The sequence below is a fragment of the Equus caballus genome, chromosome 6, assembly GCF_041296265.1.
Source record: "Equus caballus isolate H_3958 breed thoroughbred chromosome 6, TB-T2T, whole genome shotgun sequence".
Classification (NCBI taxonomy): domain Eukaryota; kingdom Metazoa; phylum Chordata; class Mammalia; order Perissodactyla; family Equidae; genus Equus; species Equus caballus.
In genome coordinates, this window is record NC_091689.1 from 53,688,632 (window position 1) to 53,710,692 (window position 22,061).

General features: G+C 42.8%; 1 protein-coding gene across 2 annotated transcripts; it reads right to left on the reverse strand.

The window, feature by feature from the left end:
- Nucleotides 1–1,370: 1,370 nt before the first annotated feature.
- Nucleotides 1,371–9,819, reverse strand: GPRC5D (G protein-coupled receptor class C group 5 member D). Of its 2 annotated transcripts, XM_001496882.5 has the most exons (4): nucleotides 9,388–9,819; nucleotides 7,706–8,642; nucleotides 2,780–2,847; nucleotides 1,371–1,647 (listed from the first exon to the last, which is right to left on the reverse strand). In XM_001496882.5, the coding sequence occupies exons 2-4, from the start codon at nucleotides 8,598–8,600 to the stop codon at nucleotides 1,576–1,578; spliced, it is 1,035 nt and encodes a 344-aa protein (XP_001496932.1). In that variant the 5' UTR covers nucleotides 8,601–8,642; nucleotides 9,388–9,819; the 3' UTR covers nucleotides 1,371–1,575. The 2 variants fall into 2 exon arrangements, with proteins under 2 accessions (XP_001496932.1, XP_014596212.1); XM_014740726.3 differs by lacking the exon at nucleotides 2,780–2,847 and having other exon boundaries at nucleotides 9,388–9,525.
- Between the last annotated feature and the right edge of the window lie 12,242 nt (nucleotides 9,820–22,061).

The window sequence follows — 22,061 nt, forward strand, 5'->3', positions numbered from 1 at the left end:
ATTTTTAATTACCAATGAGGGCAGAAGGTGAAACTCTTTGGTCATTTACGTAGGCACTGGTTTGTGCTAAGAACATTGCTTAGGGCACAGATTTCAAAAAGGAGCAGATCATTTGAGTGTAGCAGAAAAATATCTGAAAACATTGGAACATGGTGTAAAAGATGAGTGCTTGGGGACCTAGATTCTAGTTGGTTGTGCCACTAACAAGCCATATTATCCTTGGCAAGTCCCTTTCCTCATCTGTAAAAGGGAGCTGTGTTCCTCAAATTCTCTCCATTGGGTTATCTCACCCACAAAAACCTAAGCTCCACCAAAGCCACGGTGTCTGCCTTGTCTGACCAGGGCTGCGTCTGAGAACAGTTCTTGGTTGCTTGCCGATGCTCAGGAAATATTCATTGCTATTGAACAAGCCATGCTGTACATTGATCCTTAAAAAGGCTCCCTTCCATGCAGAGAGCCTTAGCTATTTTTCAAAGTGCTTTCATGTAGCAGGAGCTCAACACTCACTGGTCTGAAATATCACATTTTGTTCTCAGGGGGTGCACACCTTACTTGTTAATATAGAGATACAGGCATAGAGAAGCCTCATAGAGTGGAAAGAGGAGTGGCCGACAAGTCGGAAGACCTGGCCCACCATTAACTGCCATGTGGCTTGGGTCAAGTCATTCCATTTCCCCAAGGTCCTGTTTTCTCATCTGTGAGATAAGCAGATTGAATTAGATCCTAAGAATGCTTTTGGTTGCACACCTCTGACTCTGGTCCTGTCATACCTATTACATATAACAAATGGGTGTTAAGGACAGATGAATCCATTGGGAAGGATGTGGGGCTGCATGAAGAATGAAGGCAAGGTCATTAATGCAGAGGCGTCAGTTCATTAGAAACATCAAGACAGGCAGACTCTGCTTTTTATGTGCCCCATCTAAAAATCCTTTATGAGCATCAACTGGGATGGTCCTCCTTTGCTATTATTAGTTCATCAAAGCAGGTCACTGAGCTTAGCCACATCTGCCACCATACCCACTGTCAGGGGGTGCTAACACCCTGGGAGAAAGCCTGCCAGCTTGCAAGTCCAGGAAATGTCCGTATTACTTAAATTGCCCAACTGTGGGGATCCTGATGATTCTGTTATAAATTTTATTGCAAATTCTGGGTCAATCATATATAGGAGCCCTTTATAAAAAATGACAAGAGGATTAATTCAGTAGTAAGTTGCCATCAATCTCTAAAGTTTTTCACCTTAGCACGACCCTAATTTCTTCAGACCAAGGTCTTTTGGCAACATTAATAAGAGGCACCAAATTGTTCTAGCATTGCTAGGGAAGGGAAGCATTCAGTTACATGAATGAAGAAAGAGACACCAGTCAAGGTAGGGTGGCCAGCAAGACTGTAATTACGCTTGAAAGGGAAGTCTTCTGATAAAGGGTCCAGATGGATGGAATGGAGTAGGAGGCAGAGTAGGAAGGATGAGCCGATGCTTGGCTGGCAGTGTACCTCTGTGGGCTCCCCAGTGGCCCATCGGGGCTACTTTAGGATGGTCTTCTGGGTTTTCACTGCTCATACTTCCTGTGGATTTTATAATCCTGCATCTTGCTGGGGGCTTAGCTTAGCCCGTGGGATGAAATACTCTTGTGAGGTATTAACAGTCTGGAAAGGAAGAAATACTATCATTAGCTTTCCGAGTCAACATAGGGGATATACTCTCAAGAACTACGTTTGAAATATTATCCTTTCACCATCATTTAATCCTTTGTTAATAAAAACAAATATTGAGCCTACTCATCTCACAACTTCTTTACCCTCTTCCCTCTTAGCCATTAACAAGAATCTTTTTTCAAGATTCTTGAATAGCTGATCGTGGAAATTGAAAGTAATCCAAGAAATTCTTGGAGGGGATAATAAAGATTTTCTCATTGTGTAAACGCCTTCCAGAGGGTTAATTACAGCAAATGATACAGCTATGTCCTGGTCGGTGTGTCATTCCGGGAAAAAGCAAGGTCTCAGATAACAGACCAGAGGGATTAGCCTGGTTAGAGTTGCTGGGTACAGTTCATTGAACAAACAGTCTGAGCATGACTTTCACTCACGGATTCTGGTTACTTGTGATCCCCCTAATACGAGAATTGTGTCCTAATGCGGTATTTTTGGCTGTCCGGATTGGTGTGTCTTCAAGCCATCACGGCACAAATGCAAGTTACCTCCAATTCTATTCAGCAGTGCTCCCTCTGTGTTTGCCTGAACGGATTAAAATTGGTACACCCATCTGGGCATCCAGATGATGATGACAGTCCTAGCCCAGTTCTCGGGGCAGCTTGGACTGCTGGAGCTGGATGGTGACTCAGAGAGGCAGCCCGTGTGGCTCAGGGGATAGATTTAGACAACTGATACTAAAAACAGATCCAACACTCATGCATATTTACAATCCCCCGTTGTCCCCAAGGCAGAAGTGGTGACCTTCCTCCTCTTTACCCTCACACAAACCCTTCAAACTGCCTTTTCTCTCCAGGGACATTCACCTGCGTCAGAATATATCACTGATGGCAGCGGCAGTAGGGATTGGGAGGGGCTCGAGCAGAGGCAAAAGGCACGACTCGCCTCTATTCTGCTGCCCTGGTATGGCTTAAATCTGGATGCTTAAGCTCCACAGGCCTGTAGGGATGACCCTGCCCTGCCTCTCCTCTCTGAGGTCAGTAGAGGCACTGGAAACGAAGCCTGACAGTTGTCCTAAGAAGGAGTGCTGCTTTGTCCCTCCTTGGTGAATGTAGACGAGCACATTTACCTGCAGCTGAATGGGGGTACCATATGAAGTTAATGCTACATCCTCCTCAGCTCCATCACTGTCTCGGGCTGAAAGCCAAAGGAGGGAAGGGCTGGGTTAGTGTCAGAGATTCACCTGGAAACAGCACATGAGGATTATGAGAAGACTCAATGGCTTGCAAAGAGGACCCTGATGCTTTAGAAAGGAATTCTCCATTGAGGCTGTTTTTTTTTTTTTCTAAAAAAATATGATTTAAAAAAGAGTGTTTTTAAAGCTTATGAAGAAGGTTGTATATGGATAGTACTTGTGTGTTCAGGAGAAGCACATCTGTGTTAAGTAACTGAAGAGACTGAAGATTCACCACCACTTTCTAGAGAAAGACTGCCAGCGCTGGGTCAGTGTCTTTGTTCTCTCCATATGGCATGCGTGACCTTGGGCATCTCACTGTCTTCAACAAATAAATAAACAGCCTTAACTAGATCATCTGTAGAGTCTCTTTAGGCTTGATACCGTGCAAGCTTTGATTCAATTAAAAAAATACTGGTCATAATAAAAAAGATCCCCAATTTTATACTGTCGTTGAATAATCACACACAAGGTTACTTGTTTAACGTCTCTTTCCTCTACAAGACTGTAAGCTCTGTGAAGACAGGAGCTGTGTTTGTCCCTAAGGCCAGGCCCTTGTTTGATGGTCAGGGACACAGCCACGTCACTAGTGTTCACACTTATAGTGTTGGGTACGTGGACGCTGGAGCAGGATGGCTCAGCTCTCTCACTTGTTAGCTGTGTGACCTAGGGCCAAGTTCCTTAACTTGCCGTTGTCTTTGTTTCCTGATGGGAATAAAAGAGGGATCATGATGATCATAATAGTAAATGTATTTCATAGGGTCGTTTTGAAGATTAAATCAATTAATATACAGTACAGAAGGCTCTTGGAATAAGGCATGATATATAGAAAACACTAGTGCTATCCTTCATGTATTACTACTGGTGGTGGCGCTGATGGTGACGTTATAATTGATGCTCTGACAGCCTCCTTTACTCGCATTTTTTTGAGGGGTTGGATCCTGTGAGATATGAAATACTCTTCTTTTCTTCACATCAGAATGAATGGAATTCTTGGTTTAACTTTGCTCCTTGTGGCATGACAAGACTTCATACTCAGCCCTTTGGTAACCAAGGTTCATCCAACATTCTCATCAAACCAGATCATAAATTAGAGAAGCCTAATTCTCCAGCTCTAGTTATTGTTCACGAATTTACCAAAAGGCTGATGTTTCTGTCTCTCTAAAAATCCCACAACCACCTCATGGTATGAAGCCTGAGTTAAGTATGTAAGTCCTTACGCTTACGTGTGGAGGAGGCAAGGACATTACAATCATCGCTTAAAGACAAGGAGCCTGAGCTCCTAGAACTTGGGGAGCTTGTTTGGTCTCCAGGTTGGTTAGAAGCAGAGCTGAGCCTCAAAGCCAGGGCACGTGAGGCCACAGTCTGCCCTCTTCCTGCTGCCCGAAGCTGCCCAATTAGCTCGTGCTCCCTGAATCTTTCTGAATGTCATTGTCCTTGCCTCATCTGTCCTCAGACCAAATGAATCCTGCCCAGACTCACTGTCCTGCTCCTTACTTCGTGCCAGGTCTCTCTCTGTGACCTGTAGCTCTTGAGGGTAAAAAAGAGCGGTTTGTTCCTGTGAAATAACAAACAAAAGTTTCACCACCTGGGATGCGTAAATTGGGCTTCTCCTTGTAAGGTGGGCGCCTTGAAGAAAAAAATGTCGAGAATTGTCCAAAAGGGCTATGTTCAGCAAAAGCTGGTATTTGCTATAAGGAGAACAACCTGAAGGGTGCATGTTTGCAGAACCTTTTTCTCTAGGTTCACATCATTTTATAGTCATTGACCCATTTTCACATTGCACAGACTCATTATTTGTGTCTTAATACCTTCAAAAAGAGTCATAGTAGGTTTGTCTGTACACATTCAAACACTGGACGGGAAAATGCCCACAGTAATGTAATACTTTCAAACATACATGGGTCTTGCTTTTAGCAAACTTGAGATAACAATGTTCTAATTAATCTAAGACAGATAAAGTAGGAAATAATTAGAACAGGAGCTTTCCCTTCATAAACAAAGATTCATGGCTGGTATTCTGTGTTTAAGATCTCTGCAAATTTTGTCACATTTAAAATTCTCAGTTAAAAGAGCAACTGATTTCAAAAGTTCAATCAATACACAGTTTTTTAGGAACACATTTATAACCTAGGGCAAAGAATGTTTATACCTATTTGTTTGGTGTCCTGTAGTCACACGCTTGCATGCATTTTCATTCTCCATCCAGATGTTTTTATATCTCGGAATTAAGTCCATAAGCCACTTCAGAGAGATAAAGTCTAATCTTCTTTAGAAAGACTTCCAGGGAAATAGAGTCCTTAATCTTCTTTGCTGATCTATTTCAGTGTTTACCAACTCTTATTTTCATATTTAACCTAAATCCTTCATGCTTTGGTTTGAGTTCATTTCTACCCATTGTCTTTAGTTGGAGACAGAAAGCCACAGGACGACAGCCTCTTGGAGAGGTCTTCATACTTGTGAAATTCCCTGCTAATCCCCTCTTGTCTTACTCTTCTTTCAACTGAATAATTCTGGTCCTACAACCCAGTAGTAAATCAAATAATTATGTGGCTGGAGTCACAGCTACAAACAGTATCAATCAGAAGAGTCACATGAAAAAATGCATGCCTCATGGACTCAAACAAAATGTGATGTTTTAGTACAGAATTTAGAGACAACTTGAACAGTCCATGAGAAAGGCACATTAAAAACTGCCATTTTGGTTTCATTGCCTTAACCTTTCCTCAAAGGTCAGGCATTATAGCCCTTTAATCAACTTTGTGGTTTTCCACCGAGCTCTCCAAGTTCCCCACACTTCTCATGAGTGGATTCCAGAACTGGAATGGGTATTCTTGTGAGAGCCTGATTGATGCTAAGAACAACAGCCTGATTGTTTTTGCTGACCACAGGTCTGTTTATAGAGCACTGGGGTTGTTTCTCCAGCAGACAGAACAAAGACAGTGGGGAACTGCTTTCCCACTGTCAGCTCATGACCTACAATAACACTTAGGATTTTTCAAGTTTTTATTATACTGTACTTGTCAGGCTTTTATCTATTTTGTGTCTATTTGTATGTTTTTTCTAGCTAGGTGTAATCCTGTAGTTTTTATTGAGTTTTAATTATTCTTCTAATTTTTAATATTTGTACTTATCCCAAGGGACCTAAATTCTGATTCTGCTCTCTAAGCTTAAGTTTCTTCTTCTTCTGCCCAATTTTGGAGAGCAATCTATATGTTCTTTACTACACTATCAATGTTTTTCAGAATATCAGCCTACATTGACACGGATTATCACTGGCAGACTATTTCCTGCTCAGAAATGGATTTTCTAACCATACTCCAGAAGTAAGGATAGTACCAGGAAGCATTGTACTTTGCAAGCCCTTGCTCTTCCACTAAGACACTCCTTAGAACGCTTTAAACACTTGCCTAATATTTATGGGGCAAAGACTATCGATCATTACGAGTCACAGTGTGTTTTGGATTATTATGAAACTCTAAGAACTTCTCTCTTCTTCTGACTTTCGTTTCCTGAAAACATACAACTGTAATGAAAGAAACACAAGAAGTTTTGTCCTATCTTCTGGTGAGAACTATGAGAAGTAGTTTCAAGAAAGATTGGCTCTGCAATTCTGCCACAAACCTTAGTGATCTGATGACGCATCATGAATAAGCAATGAAAAATTGTTATAAGGAGAATGTATAGTGTCAATTTCTGACTCTCGGTCAACTAAACCGAAAAGAATTAATGGGTGCATCTATCCGAACAGGATTTAATTTGACTGTGTAATTAGCTATAGATTACAGCTCAAAAAAGTGTGTGCACTTAAAAGGAATGCTTCTATTAATTTTTCTGAGCCTGGTGAACATTATGTACTACACAATATACAAAATAACATCATCTTTGCACATTAGAAATAAATTGTGAGGAATTAGATGCCTATTAACACAGAAAAGTTTATGTAAAACTAGGAATAATAGGCAAGATGTTTCTGAGAGGAATTAATGGGTTGTGACATATTTCCAGATAACTGAAATTAGCCACTATTTCCTCCATGTTGTTGGGGTCCAAGCCTCCTTGTTGCCATGGATAATATAAAAGAATATATTTTATTCTTTAACAATGTATAATCAGGTGGCTTGGTCTTACATAAGGATAAAAATCTGACCTAGAAATTATTATGAAACTGTCACATAGGCAAGTTTCTTTACTCCTACTAATGACTATACATCTGAGCCTTTATGCAGAATTCTGATTTAATGGCTCTTCCTGTCACTTTTTGTAAACCTTGAAGGCTTCCAAGCAGTGAATGATTTGAAAAGTAGGAATCCAGAAGTTATTGTGCTTTGTGACTTCAGTGAGGTGATGAGTCCTACGAATCAGTTTATGATGATGTTTGGACAAGTTAGCCTTGAGACAAATTTAAAAAATGTCAATCACTGTTGCCAGGATCGACTTTTGCACTTGACAACTGAAACATCTGGACTTAGCATCATATGTCATGCCTCTGCATTCTCCACGCCTAATTGGGGGCTGGTTAACTCATTTTATAGTGAGGGCCTTTCTTTACCCAGCAGGAGCAGTCAGAGCCACACTCTCTTTATTTAGGGCCTTTGATTTATTTCTGTCTTGGCCTCTCCCCATAAATCTCTGCATTTCAGAAGAACTGATTTTAACCTTGACTCCGGGTCTCTTTATCTCCATGCTTGAACTATTATGTCACCCACCTAAATTCTGACCATTCCCTTTTTGTCCTCTTGGTTCATCCTGTTGCCCCATTTCTCTCCTGTTTCTCCCACGGGAGAGCCTCCCCGTTCCCTGATTCGCCCGGGGAAGTACCTCTTGAGAGTTCCTGGGTCTCGGCTCTGAAGCTGCGTTGGTAGGCTGGGACTGGACAGGCATCGCCTTGTACGGGGCAATCCTGCTTACACGATCTGTAGAGAATGCAGAGCTCGGGTACGATGTACAGCAGCAGGAAAACCCAAGCATTGGTGACCAGGGCAATGCAGATGACAGCGTCATCCCACTGGGGCTGCCGCTGGAGCTGTGGGTTGCCTCTCATGAGCATGGAGATCCACACCACCCAGATAATGATGGAGATGAGCACGGTGACGAAGATGAACCTTCCATGCTGCTTCCAATTCTCACATGGGCCACAGAAAGTGGCTTTGGAGACAAAGAACGTGAGGGCCATCAGGAAGAGGACGTAGACCAGGAGTACAACAAAGTCCACATTGAGCTGATAGGGTGTCAAATGCACAAACTTCGTACCTCTGGTCATCATGAGAGTCACGTACTCAATGGCAATGATCGTCTGCAACAGGCTGACACCAATAGCAATGCACAGAATTGTCGTCCAAGAGAAGGAGACTCTACCCCGGACCAGCTTCACCAGGTTGGAGGCATGAGCCAAGAGGCATGAGAAACAGAGAGCAAAGAGAACCCCAAAGAGAAAGTAGCGTACAGGGGCAGTTTGCTGGTTGAGCTGGATGATGAAGGCAAAAGCAAGGCTAAAGAGCCCCAGCACACCCAGCAGGAAGAGGAACTGCGTGGGGAGGACGTTCCACTGGCTGCAGTCTTGAACCCTTCGCATGAGGAAGAGAAATGCCAAGAGTAACATAATTGTAACCACTATGCCAATTGCTGCCAGGGACTCTAGAACAATGCCCCATGCCCCCTCAGTGTCACAGAGGAGATAATAGTCCCCAGTGGACTCAATGCAGTCCTCATACATGGTAACTGTAAGTAGACCTCGTGAGAATGGTCTTCTGTTCTCCTGCAGAAAAAAGATGAGACAAACTTATGACTTTACCTCTACCCATGAGAACCCCTGTTGGGTAGTGCTATGCAGTCACTACAATGTCTCTCATTCCCAGATAAAGACATCAGGACATACTGAATGAAATCGCTCAAAACTATCAAACCCTCGAAACTATCTTAGCTCCATCCTGCTGGGAAAAGCAGAACAGTCTTCACTTGGGAACTCCAGACAATTCATCCATTTCCACATCATGATTTCCACCAAGGCTTTTTGAAGCCGAAGGCAGAATCTTTCTCATAAAATGGGGTGGGCGACAATGTTTGCATGATTGATGGGATTCCAGTTATATCAGGCTCCAGAACAAGGGTTGTCAACGTTAATGGATCATCTGATCATTCAAGGCACTGATGCGCTTCTTGAAGGAGACAGGCAGATGATTTTTCCTAGTAACTCCTAATGACTGTTCCTTCTTTGAATTCAAGTCAATCCAAGGCAACATGTTATTGTTTCAAGTACTTACTATTTGTTCATCAAAGAACTATACAAAATGGTCCCTGCCTTCAAATAACTTTTCAGACAGTTTAGCATCAAAACCTATGTCTTAACTGAGATTGTCTGGGAAAAAATTCTACATATTCATTTGGAGAAAAGTACCCTGTAATTGAATACCCCTAACTCCACTCCCCTTCACTTAGTCCCAAGCCAGGCTGCCGAGTGGTCCAGTTTATAGCTGAGAGAATGGCGCTTCATTCCGACTTACCTTCACTGTGTCCACGCTGCAGGCTGAGGCTGGAGTGGCTGCGAGGTTGTAACTGCCAGTGAGTAAGAAGGAGTCGACCTCAGCTTCTTTAATCACTCCCCAAATGGGCGGAAGGACTGGAGGCCCTTACTCAGATTCCTGCAGCGCCCATAAAAAGAACCGGAAGGTCAGAAAGACACACCTATTCCAGTTTCACAGCAACGTTTCTACAGAGATTTCTTTGGTGAGAATAATTATTTTTCGTTCTACTGCTAACCAGGAGCCCCTTGGCTTTGGGGAGATCCTGATGGGGGTGTGAGTTTAGGAAACACTGCTTCCTCTCCATACTCTAACGGGCTCAGAAAGCTGCGAGAGGTCTTTGTTGGCCTTACATGAGGACGCTTCACTCTTCTGATCTACTCCTTAAAAAGCCATCTCCAGAGTCTTCCTTACATCTTGATTTTGATCATAAGACCGAAAAGAGCATCCATTCAACAAAGGAGTAGGAGTTTTACTGGGCCGTAAAGAAGGGTTACGTGCATTAAAAAGGCCAGTGGTTGACAAAATTGTGAATTAAGGGAAATTTGTTTTCTCTACTCTACCACTCTCTTTTCCTCTCCTTTGGAAGTCCTCAGGCCTTGGCTGTCTCTACTTGGACCAGCTCTTGCTGGTATGGTGAAGGCTTTGGTATAATTTCCTTCTCTCTTTCCTCTCCTCACCCCATCAGAATGCTCTTGTTCTGAGTCTTATTCCACTGGGGCATTCCCAGGGCCCAAGACAGAAGAACTCACAATTAAAAATGACCAGCTGATGTTGGTATAACATATTCCTTTTCTCCTGTGGTGACATATAATTAAACACACAGTACAGTGTGCTGCCTATACTGATGACACCCTCCCCACCCCTTGCCCCCAATTTAGTCCTTGGCTCTTTTCCTGGATATTTACATTTTGACAGAGGACTTCTGAAGACCCCAAATCAGGACCCGTTAGCCTGTTTTGAGTTACTCTGTGATCTTACCTTTCTCATCCAACCACATTTCTTTCAGGTCCCCTGGCCCTGTGGTTTAGCCAGGTTGGTTTTCCCACTGCCCTACAAAAAACCGAGCTCCCATCTGCTCACCTTCTCTTGGGTGGCGTCCCTGACCTGAATTGCCTTTAGCTTTATTTCCATTGATTCTGTTTCCTACCGAAATACTTTCCCTCCAAGATCTAGCTCATCTCATCTCCTCTATGAGCTTTCCTGCCTTCCCTGATCTCTCTAGCCCTCATGGACCTCATGGACCACCTCCCACCATGAACCCTATAACACGCAAGGTCTGTGCTGTTCAAAATTGTGGACACCATATTTTCTGCCTATTTTATTTGCATTAATTTATTAACAAATATAATAATAAATAGTAAACATTACCTTATTTTATTTGTATTAGTCTTATCCCCTTGATTAGATTTATAGCTGCTTATGGGTCAGGTTCCACGTTTTATGCCCCTAGAGCACCTGGCCCTGAGGGGAGCACCTCATAGGTGATGGATGGATTGTGTAATTGAAGGATTCTAATAACAGCATCCCAGGCCTTGTGGAGGTATTTTTTAGCAGTATCGTTTTCCAACAGATGCTCTTTAATGGAAACCACCTGCCAATAAGTCAGGACCTTAACAAACCCCAGACAAATTTCATTCTAAAGTGGTATTTTATCTTTAGAGATGCCTCGACTTTAAAATGCTATTTTTTTCCTTGAGAGAAGGATATTGTATGGAAGGGAGTCCTCCTCTCTACTTGCCTTAGGCATAATTGTGGTCTGAAGCTGTTGAAGCTAAGGGGAGAGGGACTTTCCAGATGATGAAATGTGACATGCGTGAGAATTCGCTCAAAGAGCCTAGCGAGTGGTGAAATTGCTTCAGGAGAACAACAAGGGATTTCCCACTTAATTCTTCCCAGAGGACTGTTTTGGTGACCCCTTCCCTCCTCCCACCCCCTTCCAGCTGGTTAGTCACGGTCCTTCCTCACTGTTGTGAAATGTTGGTTTCTGGAATGCTAATCTTCTGAGGAGATTCCTCCTGACCTCCTGGTGGCTTGGGGCAGGTGAATTAATGGGTTAATGGCCACAAAGCCCTTTGAGCACCTTAGATAAAAGAACTTGTCTCAGCTACTAATTATTGTTATTTTAAAATCTAGGGTTATAGAATTAACCCATCTCCTGCTAGGCCGTAAGGGACCGAGGGCCCTCTTTGCCTACACACATCCACATTACTCACACCTCATTTCTTTCAGCTTTTATGTGGCAACATCGCACCAAACAGCTCAGATACGGCTTTGATGAATCAAAGTGCATTGATTACAATGAGGCCAATAAACATGGAGATAAAACAGAGAAGAGGCCCAACGCCTTTTGCCAAGCGCTTCTCTGCATTGTTTCCTGCTCGCAGAAACAGAGCTGGAGGGAATGTTGGGGGAGACCTGGTCTAACCCTTTCATTAGTAATTAATAATAAGGAAGCCAGCATTATCACACGAGGAATTAATAACAAAGAAGCGGAGGCCCAGAGAGGTGAGAGGGTGTACCCAGGGGATGGAATGTTAGAGGAGACTGCCAGGCCATCTGACTCCTGGCCATTCTTGCTGCCATCCATACAGGCTGCCTTGCCTGACACCTCCCACCTCGGGAGGACAGGCCTGAAAGAGACAAGCCCGAAAACATGACACGTGGGTCATAACCAGACGGAAAGAAAAAGGATAGATTACGAGAGTGCATTAGATATTCTTCAAGCTGCAACCAATCCTGCAGCTGTCCTGCCCGGCCGTGTGAGGCCCGGCCGTGTAAGAGGGGGTGCACTGGCCACGAATGGACCATCTGCTCTTTTTGCTCCCTGGCATCTCCAGCTCTGGTTTCATGGGGTGCAACCAGTGCAGTTGTTCAGGGTCCCCCACTCAGAAGGGTCCTGTGCTTGGAGTTTAATGCTTTGTGGTCACCATCTCAAAATTCTTAATAACTTTATCTTTGAATGTGTGTCTTGTAAGTGAAGTCAGATGGGACAAAGGAGCACGCAGTGGGGGCTTGGAGCCTCGGCTCAGGTGCCATCCCACCCCTCACTGCCTTCCTGTCTCCCTGAGACAGGTTCTTGGCCACCCATTTCATGCCACTCCTTGGTGCCCTGGGTCATCTGGCTTCCCCATTTTTCCTCTTGCCACGTGACTGCTGCCACACTCCACCTGGGGTCACCTGTCCACCATGCATTGGGGCAGTAGGCCTTTGGAAAGCGGAGATTGACTTACCCATGTCCAGGCAGGTACCACATTTTCCTTTGCACTGGGTCCTGCCAACTGTGTAGCTGGCCCTGGGCATCTCATTCAATTTGCTGGTCGTGATGGTTAATTTGATCAACATTCTATCAGAATGCTAACATCGTACAATTTAACTGTGTAGTAATATAATGTACAGTTAGTCGTGAAGAACTGCAGTGTTTTTCTGGGTTGGCAAGTTGTCAAGACCCTCAACTGAGTGTTATTTATGAACGTTCAGGGTATTTTTTGGAAAGTAAGTTATCTGACATTTTTTTCCAGTTTGTGACCATTTTAATTGAACTAGTATATATTGCTCTTATGTTGGGTTGCTTTATTATTATTAGAAGAGAGCAGATGATGTGAAAAATATAGAGGTATGTTCTAGGTCAGCTGCTGGATGTGGAAGTGTAAATACAATAACATTGAGAAAAATGTTGACTAATGGAAATTTTGATTTTATTTGAGCTGCATTAGAGGAAGGAAAAAGTAGATGCAGGACTTTATAATGAAATTATTTAAATGTGATTTAATAAAATATGCAAAGCTTAATAAAAATGACAGACTCAATGTATAATTTATAATAAAATTTTTACAAGTGAAAACTTAAAATCTTCAAAATTAAAAACCCACCTGGGAAAACAACATGATATCCTGTCACTGAATCTCTCAGATGTTTCTGAGGAAAAATAGATAAATTTATCAATAATTTCTAAGTTGTCAACTACTACTATTAATGAAAGAGCCTTACAAGTACCTATTTAGTCATATATTAGGTGGCAAAAAAGAAAATGGGTCACGTAGCCACTAAAAATTATTTTTTCAGGATGTATGGAATGGTACAGATTGTTTTTTGATGATACATATTATTTAAAATGATAAATCAGCTAACAAATTTAAAATTATGCCTCTTAGTCTACCGTAATAGCTCATCAAATCTGTACTGTCCCGGAACATAGAGAAGCAATGTTTTCACACAATTATAGTCTGGGATAGGTTTTGTGATTCAGCTTGATAAAAGCACTGATACTGTAAGTTGCCAACACTTTTAGTTAGATCAGATATGAGTGACAAGACAATGTTTATAGAGGATTTTTTGTGTTGTTTAAATTTAATTTCACTTATGACTGGATTAAATGTAATCTCTGAGTTGGAGATTCAACAGAGCTGAACTTTGTCGGAGACTGTTGTCTCCAACTCTGAGTTGTTGATTATTGATTCAATATTATTTCAACTGGAAAAATTGTAAAGGAATTACAAGCTTGAATGACAAATATGACCAGAAAATATGGCAGAGTTATTGACAATTGTTAAAAATGATTAAAAACCATGGTTTATTTATCATGACGCTTTGGCAGCTAAAGAAATTTTTCTTGAACCTCATGGATTTATTGAAACCAAATGAGGTGCCATTGAGCAAAACATTTAGAAATATTTTGTTCCAAGGTTGAAGTTGACCATATCCACTTACTAAACATGATGGCATTTCTGGTTACCATAAGGTAAAATACTAAGCTAAGCACGATACATAAATTCAGAAATAAGATTTAGATTTCTTGAATTGAAAAACAATCTCATTTAGCAAATATTTTTGGACATGATATTTGGATAGTAAAAGTACCTATTTCACTGATTTTTCGGCATTCCTAACTATAATTTTGGGAGAAAATTATGATATATACATATAGATATATATGTTTTTTTTTTTTGGTGAAGAAGATTGGCCCTCAACTAACATCTGTTGCCCAACTTCCTCTTTTTGCATGAGGTAGATTGTTGCTGAGCTAACATCTGTGCCCATCTTCTATTTTATATGTAGGCTCCTGCCACAGCATGGCTTGATGGGTGGTGTATATTGTTGCTGAGCTAACGTTTGTGCCAATGCTCCTCTATTTTATATGTGGGATGCAGCCACAGCATGAGTTGACAAGCAGTGTGTATGTCCGTGCCTGGGATCTTAACCCGAGAACCCTGGGCCACCAAAGTGGAGCGTGGGAACTTAATCACCACACCACTGGGCTGGCCCCTGTATATTTTAACATGTCAAACACTCCACTTGAATCTTGGCTAGCCTTAGTGACTCTGTTGTAACCAATGAAACATGGTGTAAACGATGATATGTGAATTCCAAGTCTAAGTCAAAATGAGCCTTGCTGCTTCTGCTTTGGTCCCTTGGAATAGTTGGTCTCCAGATGCTTTCTCCTGAGACACAGCTGCCGCGCTCTGAGAATCCCAAGATATACAAGAGGCCACATTAGGTTCTCTGGTCGACAGCACCAGCTCAGTGCAGCCTTCCAGCCAACCTTGCCAACGCACCTGACATGGGAATGGAAAAGCCATATGGGAAATGGAGCTTCCATTCCAGTTGTTCAATTGAATTTTCACTGAACAGAATTTGTGTACATGTCCATATGCAAGAATTATTTGCATTGCTATGAGTTTTCTACAAGTTAACCTTTGTTTCCACAGAGTTCTAAAATAGCCTAGTCAAAGCCAAATGTGCACATCCCTACAGGATCAGCTAACTCCAGAGGCACTGGCATTCCCTTGAAAGGATCTTCATTCCAAAGTCTTTACATTTTCCTTATAAATGTAATAACTCCAGCTGTTGTATGTTCCTGACATTATTGCAACAAAGAAGAGAACATTATAAAATCAGTTTGAGCCAAATAAAATTAGAGCTATTGTTACATCTCACTTTTCTCTCAAGGTCAAAATCATTACTTTTTAGAGGAAAATCTGAAGCTTGAAAGAAAAACATTTGAATAAAAGATCTATTTGCTTTTCAAAACTCTGAACCAATAATTGAGTTAAACTTGGTGAACAAAGAAGAGAATAAATGATTCCATTTAATTCTTACACTAAAGAATGATTACAAGACATGATGTTTGTTCTTTGGGTCAAGATTAAAGAAACATTTCCAGTGCTAAGGAGAGAGTTTTACTGTATTACCAACTGCAATGACCTATTTGGGTGAATTTTTAGGGTTTTCAACTTTGACTGGATTTACAAAGGGAAAGATCCACGTTCAGCAGTGTACCAGAGGCACATGTTGCTTTGTCCTCATTTCATGCCCATTTGAATGAACTCACACACAGGTAAGCAGATCTGTTCATTAAATAGGAATCATGTCTAAATTTTTGTTTTTGTATTTTTTTTTATTTTGGATTTTTATATTCTATACAAATATCAATAAAATAACATGCAACGTTAATTCTGCTTTGCTTTTACTTTATCACTGGAAGTAATGGGTAATATTTCGTAAAACATTTGTTTCGTGTGTGTGTGTGTGTCTGTGTGCCTGTGTGCCTGTGCTTGTGCCAGGTTGAAACGTAAAATGTACTTCTGACCATGGGGTGGGGTAAAAAAATGTTCAAAAAGTACTAGTCTCCTCAAGTAAGCGCTGGCCTGAACGCGGACTCGGGTTTGGGTAGCAGCTCTGATCCAGCTCTCAGATCTTGGGCAAGTTTCTTGATCTCTCTGAACTTAAATAAATGTTTCCTCTTGCCTGTGGGTATATTTACATAAAGGAAAAACATCAAGGATTTTTGTGATAATTTGGTCTGGGCTGAATTAAAGAGTTTTGAAAGCAAAGTGATGGTATAAACCATACCAAAGATCAAATAAGACTGTTTAACCTAAGAATACCACTAATTTTAAAGAACTTTTGTACCTCAATTATCAACATGCAATCTATTATGTTAAAATCAAATGTTAGGTCTACATATCAAAGTAGTCCATTTGTTTACTTCTAGAATTTCTCTCTAGAAATACATTATTAGCATTAATTCATTCATTTGCTCGTTCATTCTTCTAACGACTTTTTTTTGAGCATCTATTTTGTGCCACTAGTGTACTTGTGCTTGAGATATCACAGCTAAAAAGACTTGGGACCCATTACCTGTATTCAAGTTGCTTACAGACTGGAGTAGGTGGAGGTAAGCAGGTAATGAAAACACCAATAGGTATTCAGTAAGCGATCTGTGGGTACACTAGAGGGGGTCAGAGAAGACCCTTCAGAGGAAGAGGTGTCTAAGCTGAGTTAAGCTTTGTGAAATGAGGGGCAAGAGTGGTCCAGACAGAAGAGAGAGCCCACACAATGGCCAAGGCGAGGAACGGCAAGTAGCTGGATGTGGTGGGAGGGTGAATGGGTGTGAGAGGAGGACAAGGGTCCCCGGGTCTGTGTTTTAAGGAGGACGGATGTTATTCTGAGAGTAACTTTACTTATTGCATTTAAGCTTTATATTACATCACATTTAATTTAATTCCTTTATTTACTTATCCATCGTTATGGAGCATCTATAACTATTTCTTGTGCCAAATGCTATGGATATGGTGATGAACAGAACAGACGTGTTTCTTGCCCTCCATGAACTTACAGTTTGGTGGGAGAGCAGCCATTAAAACAGCAAATAAAATATATATATTTTTACTGATTGTGGAAAGTACTATAAAAGATGCCGTGATAAAGAATAAAGGAGTGGGTGTGCCTCTTTTAGAGTGGCTTAGGAGCGCCTCTCTGAGAAGACAACATTTAAGCAGAGACCTGGAGGATGGGAAAGAGCCAGCCACATCCATGCAGAGCGGGAGGAAGAGCGTTCCAGGCAGAGAGGTCAAAATGAGCAGGAGCCCGACAGCGGCAGCAAGTGTGGTGTGTGTGAGATACTGAACGAAGGCCATTGTGTCTACAGCAAGGACAGGAGTAGCAAAGGATGAGAGAGCAGTAGGAAGTAGGCATCAGATGGTACAGGCACTTGAGATCCAGGGAGTGGAGTCTCTTGCAATAGGAAACCACTAAAGGGCATTAAGCAGGGAAGATCAATTGTATTATGAAAAGATCAATCTGGCTGCAGACTGTCTAACCTACTAAGGAACATGAGCACTTGAGAATGGATTAGAGAGGATCAGGATAGGAAGCAGGAGGCCATCTCAAGAGTCCAGGTGAGATGTGATGGCTGCTATTAGTTTCCCAGGGTTGGGTGGGGGCGATGGAGAGAGCCAGTAAGATTCAAGAAACACTTTGGAAGTGGAATCTCTGTCCTGTGGTAGTTGGGAGACAGAGAGTGAAGGCAAACTGGGCGCCTGATACCCCCAAGCCTGCTCCCCCAGCAGCCTTCCACGTCTCAGTTTATAGTTAATCCATCCTTCTAGTGGCTCAAACCAACAATCTTGGCATCATCTCGACTTTGCTCTTTCTTTCACACTCCATATTCAGTCGAACAGGAAATCCTCCTGGTTCTACCTTGAAAATACATACAGACTCTGATCACTTCTCACTTGACCCTTCAATGTCACCATCTGTCTTCTCTTGTTTGCATTGCTGCAGCAGACGCCTAACTGGCCGCCTGCTTCCACTCTTGTCCCCCAACCCCAGCCCCAACCCTGTGCCTCTCAGAGTATATAATCAGAACAGCAGCCGGGGGGATCCTTTTAAAAGTTGAGTTTGATTATGTCACTCTTCTGCTTAAAATCCTTCAATGGGCTTCTCCATTTTATACAGAAGAAAAGCTGAAGACTTGAAAGTGGCCAAGGAGGACTTAAACGGTCTGGCCCCTCTCATTCCCTCTCTGGCCTCATCCTTTGCTCACGCCGTTTCTGCCTCTCTGACTTGCTCCTCAATCACACAGGCTCGCCTTGTCTTAGGGACTGTGCATTGGCTGTTTCCTCTGCCTAGAATGTCCTTCCCCAGATGTCTACACAGCTAACTCGCTCACTCCTTCAGGGCTGTGTCCTCTAGGAGGCCTTCCCCTACCACACTGGTGCCAACTTCACACCACCCCCTCCACCCCATCCTCCCTAACACTGCTCATTTCCTTATCCCGCTCCACTTTGTAATTTTGCCATAGCATTTATTACCTTCTAAAATACAGTGTAATAGATGATTTATGATGCCTTTTGTTTCTTATCTGTATCTCCTACTCTACAACGGCAAGGTCTTTGTTTTGTTCACTGATAAACCTAATTGCCCAGAACACACTTGGCATAGTAGGGGCTGGGTCGATATTTGTGAAATGAATGAATGATGAGAAGGAATCAAGAAAGCGTTAAGCCAGGGAGTGGAGCCAAATACCACAAACAGCAGAGGCTAAGGCATGGTTAACAGGGAAGACTTAGGGGAGAGGGTCAGCAAAATGCATGCGGTCCCCCAAACTCTCACTCTGGGCCAGGCATGGCTGAGGCACTGTGGGTTTGTGCTCCAGGAGAGGGTTCCCACCCTTCCCTACCGACCCCTCCATTTTCTGTAAGAGAAGTTGGGAGGAGAAAGAAACACCTGGCCAACTGACCAAGTCAAAATGGGGGCTTTCCAAGGGTGACTGGCCTTGCTGGCCAGAGGAACATTTAGATCTCAGATGATAGCTGCCTGTTTAGGGGGCCTGAGTATCATCCAGCAAATAAGGAAGATTTGTCTCTTCTCAGGATGGTTTCCAGAGTTTTGACTTGACCAAGTAGGTGAATGGTGGCGCTGTTTCAAGAGACGAGGAAGATTGAGGGAGGAAAAGGTTTTGGGGGATGGAAGAGCCTGAACCAAGAGTTCAGTTTTGGACATGTCAAGTCTGAGATCTCTGTGAATTACATGCATGAATATATCAAGTAGGTCGTTGGATGTACACATCTTCACCTTATAGATTTATTTCTGCCTTTTTGTACTTTTTCTCATGTGGCAAGTTCCTGTTGGCATTATAGACATGTACCAAACTGGATGGCCTACAGGCAGACCGGCTACCCATCTCCATCCTCATTTCCTAGCTTTCTTTCAGCAGTTGCATGAACTGGGAAACACCTTCATTCATTTATTCATCCCGGAATCACACACTGAGCTTTCACTATTGTGCTGGGATTCTGCTGGGAGCCGAGAGTACAAAAATGAATAATACTAAATATCAGCACCCAAGAAGATCACATCTAACTGCTGAGATATGCTGACAAATACTTGGGATTTATGCACTCTGCAGTATGTGTAACTTCAATAATAAATTAATATTTCCACCTCCCTTCCTACCAGAAGGAGATCCCCCAAAGAGGGTGGATCTGATCAATTTCTTGAGTTCTCACAAACTATTATTTCAAGTTTTTGTTATGTCTTTGTGTTACTAAGAGAGGGACTGTTCAGAGTATGTCTCAGCGATGGACCCATTTCTTACTTCCACATGTCTGAGGGTCACTTTTTGAAAGGAGATGGGATACACAAAAAATTAGGTCAGGAAGAGAGATGGGATGGAAATGAACACTTGAGAGTCACCAGGACGTGGATGGTCACAGAACCCACGGGCACGATCTGCATCGTCATGGATGGGCTCATCTTGGCAGTGTATGCAGATTGATGTCATGTGGCAATAAAAGGATAGCGTATATCCCCCTGGAGAACACCAACATTGAAGAGCTGGGCGGAGACAGAGAAGCATATGGAGGAAGCAGTGGCGTAGTCTGAGGTAGGTGCCTCTGGAGAATGACAGGTCACAGGTGCCAAAGGAGGAAGGTGAGCGAGAAGGAGAGGTCTCGGTGTCAAATGGTGCAGAGGAGCCCGCTAACCTGATAAAGACCAAAATATGCCTGCTGGACTTTGTGAACGACGATCGACTCAGAGAAAGCAAATGCCTATGAGTGGAGTGAATGAGAGGAAAGGAAATGAACACTTTGTGTGTAATTTGTAAGGCAATTTGTGGAGGAAATGAGAGGACTGAGACAGTACCTGGAAAGCAAGATAGGATTGAGGGAGGGTTTTTGTTTTAATTGGAGAGCACGAGCAGGATTCCATGTTGAGAGGAAGGAGCCAGGGAAGAGGGAGACATTGAAATCTCAAGGACAGAGTAAAACAGACTGGAAATCCTAATGGATGAGAGACCTGGCCCTCAGCACAGGTGACAGGATTAACCTGGGATGGAAGGTGGGACGCCTCATCTTCCAAGAGAGGGAAGGAGTCAAGGACAGTGTTCTCCAGTGACCACCAAGCCTCTTCCCCTAAGAATTAAACAGACTCTCACAACTCCCCCAGCTCCCCTCCCTTTCATAAAACACACTCTGCTCACACAGCAAACCCCCTGCGGGAATCCACAACTGGTCACCCGTAAGGAAGGACTCGAAAATGAGCGTGGAGACAACATGGTTACGAACATGCGTTATATATTCAGAAGTATGTCACAGATGTTACTGAAGGAGGGGTAAGAGTCTCATGTTTGTATTGGTGGCATAAGAACTTCTTTTAGCAGAACTTTAATCTATAGAGGGAGAGGAGAGAAGGCAGACAGGACAGGCCGCAGATAGCTTGCTGCTGGGTATCCGTGCTGTTTTTGGAGTTTGAAGTGCACGGGTTTATTCATCTAAATTCCAGGCAGTGGCATATACCCTAGGGACACAGGGATTATATCACTGCCACTTTGGCTGAGCTATGGAATAAATTATACAGGGAGGAGGGAGCATCCACCCAGTATTCCACTTGTAGAGTCACCTTCTGTCTCATTTCCTTTCTTGCCGGGCAAGGAAACCAGACATTGAACTGAGTGTTTCGTAGAACTTGGTTCTGGAGCTAAACTGCCTGAGTTCAAGTTCTGGCTCTGTCATGTGCCATCTGTTCAGCCTGGAGTGTGTTAATGAACCTCCCCGAGCTGCCCCAGTCCGTCTGTAAATGGGGTCAAGATGACAGTGCCTGTGACTACCTCAGAGGGTGATTGTGTCCAATAAATAAAGTCATTCCTATAATAAGTTTGCAGAGTGCCTGGGACTGGGGGAATTCTCAACAAGTGTTAGCTGTCAGTAGCTCATTTTTTAAAATTCAAACTAATCTACCTTAATAAGACCGAGCATCTACTGCGCACATATCCTTATGCTATGTGGATGACATGGGACAATAAATCACAAAGGAGAGCTGTAACTGGAGGCGTCAGCGAGGAATTCAAAGACTCTGGCGGGGACTGGAGGGGTGGATAGAGGACGGATAGGGAGGCATAGGGGTTATAGGGGTGGGAGCAGTGTGAGTGAGGCATGGAGGGGGGAGCACCTTAGGGCACCCAGCATTTATTCTCATGCTACTGGAGGATAAGGAACTTAGGAGAAAGGAAGAGGCATGATATGAGAAGAGGCCAGCTCATTTATTGAACCAGCTCATAAAGTGACTTTTGATAAGGGTCTGATTAATTCATTGCCAAGGAAAACTTCATTCAAGTTTTACCTAAAGTTTGAGTCTGAGATAGCTCTACAGAGCCCACACCCATTCTTGCTACACCTCCAGTCATTTCCACCTGACACTGATTGATTCTTGATTCTTTATTTGTGGCTATTGCTTGGGTCTGTCTCCAGATTTCTATGGAATGATGGTTGCTATAGAAACAAAGATATTTCTAAGGAAAAACCTTAGAGCTAGTCAAGAATATGAATTCAAAGGCAAACTCCACGGCGTTCAACCAAATAAATACCCATCGA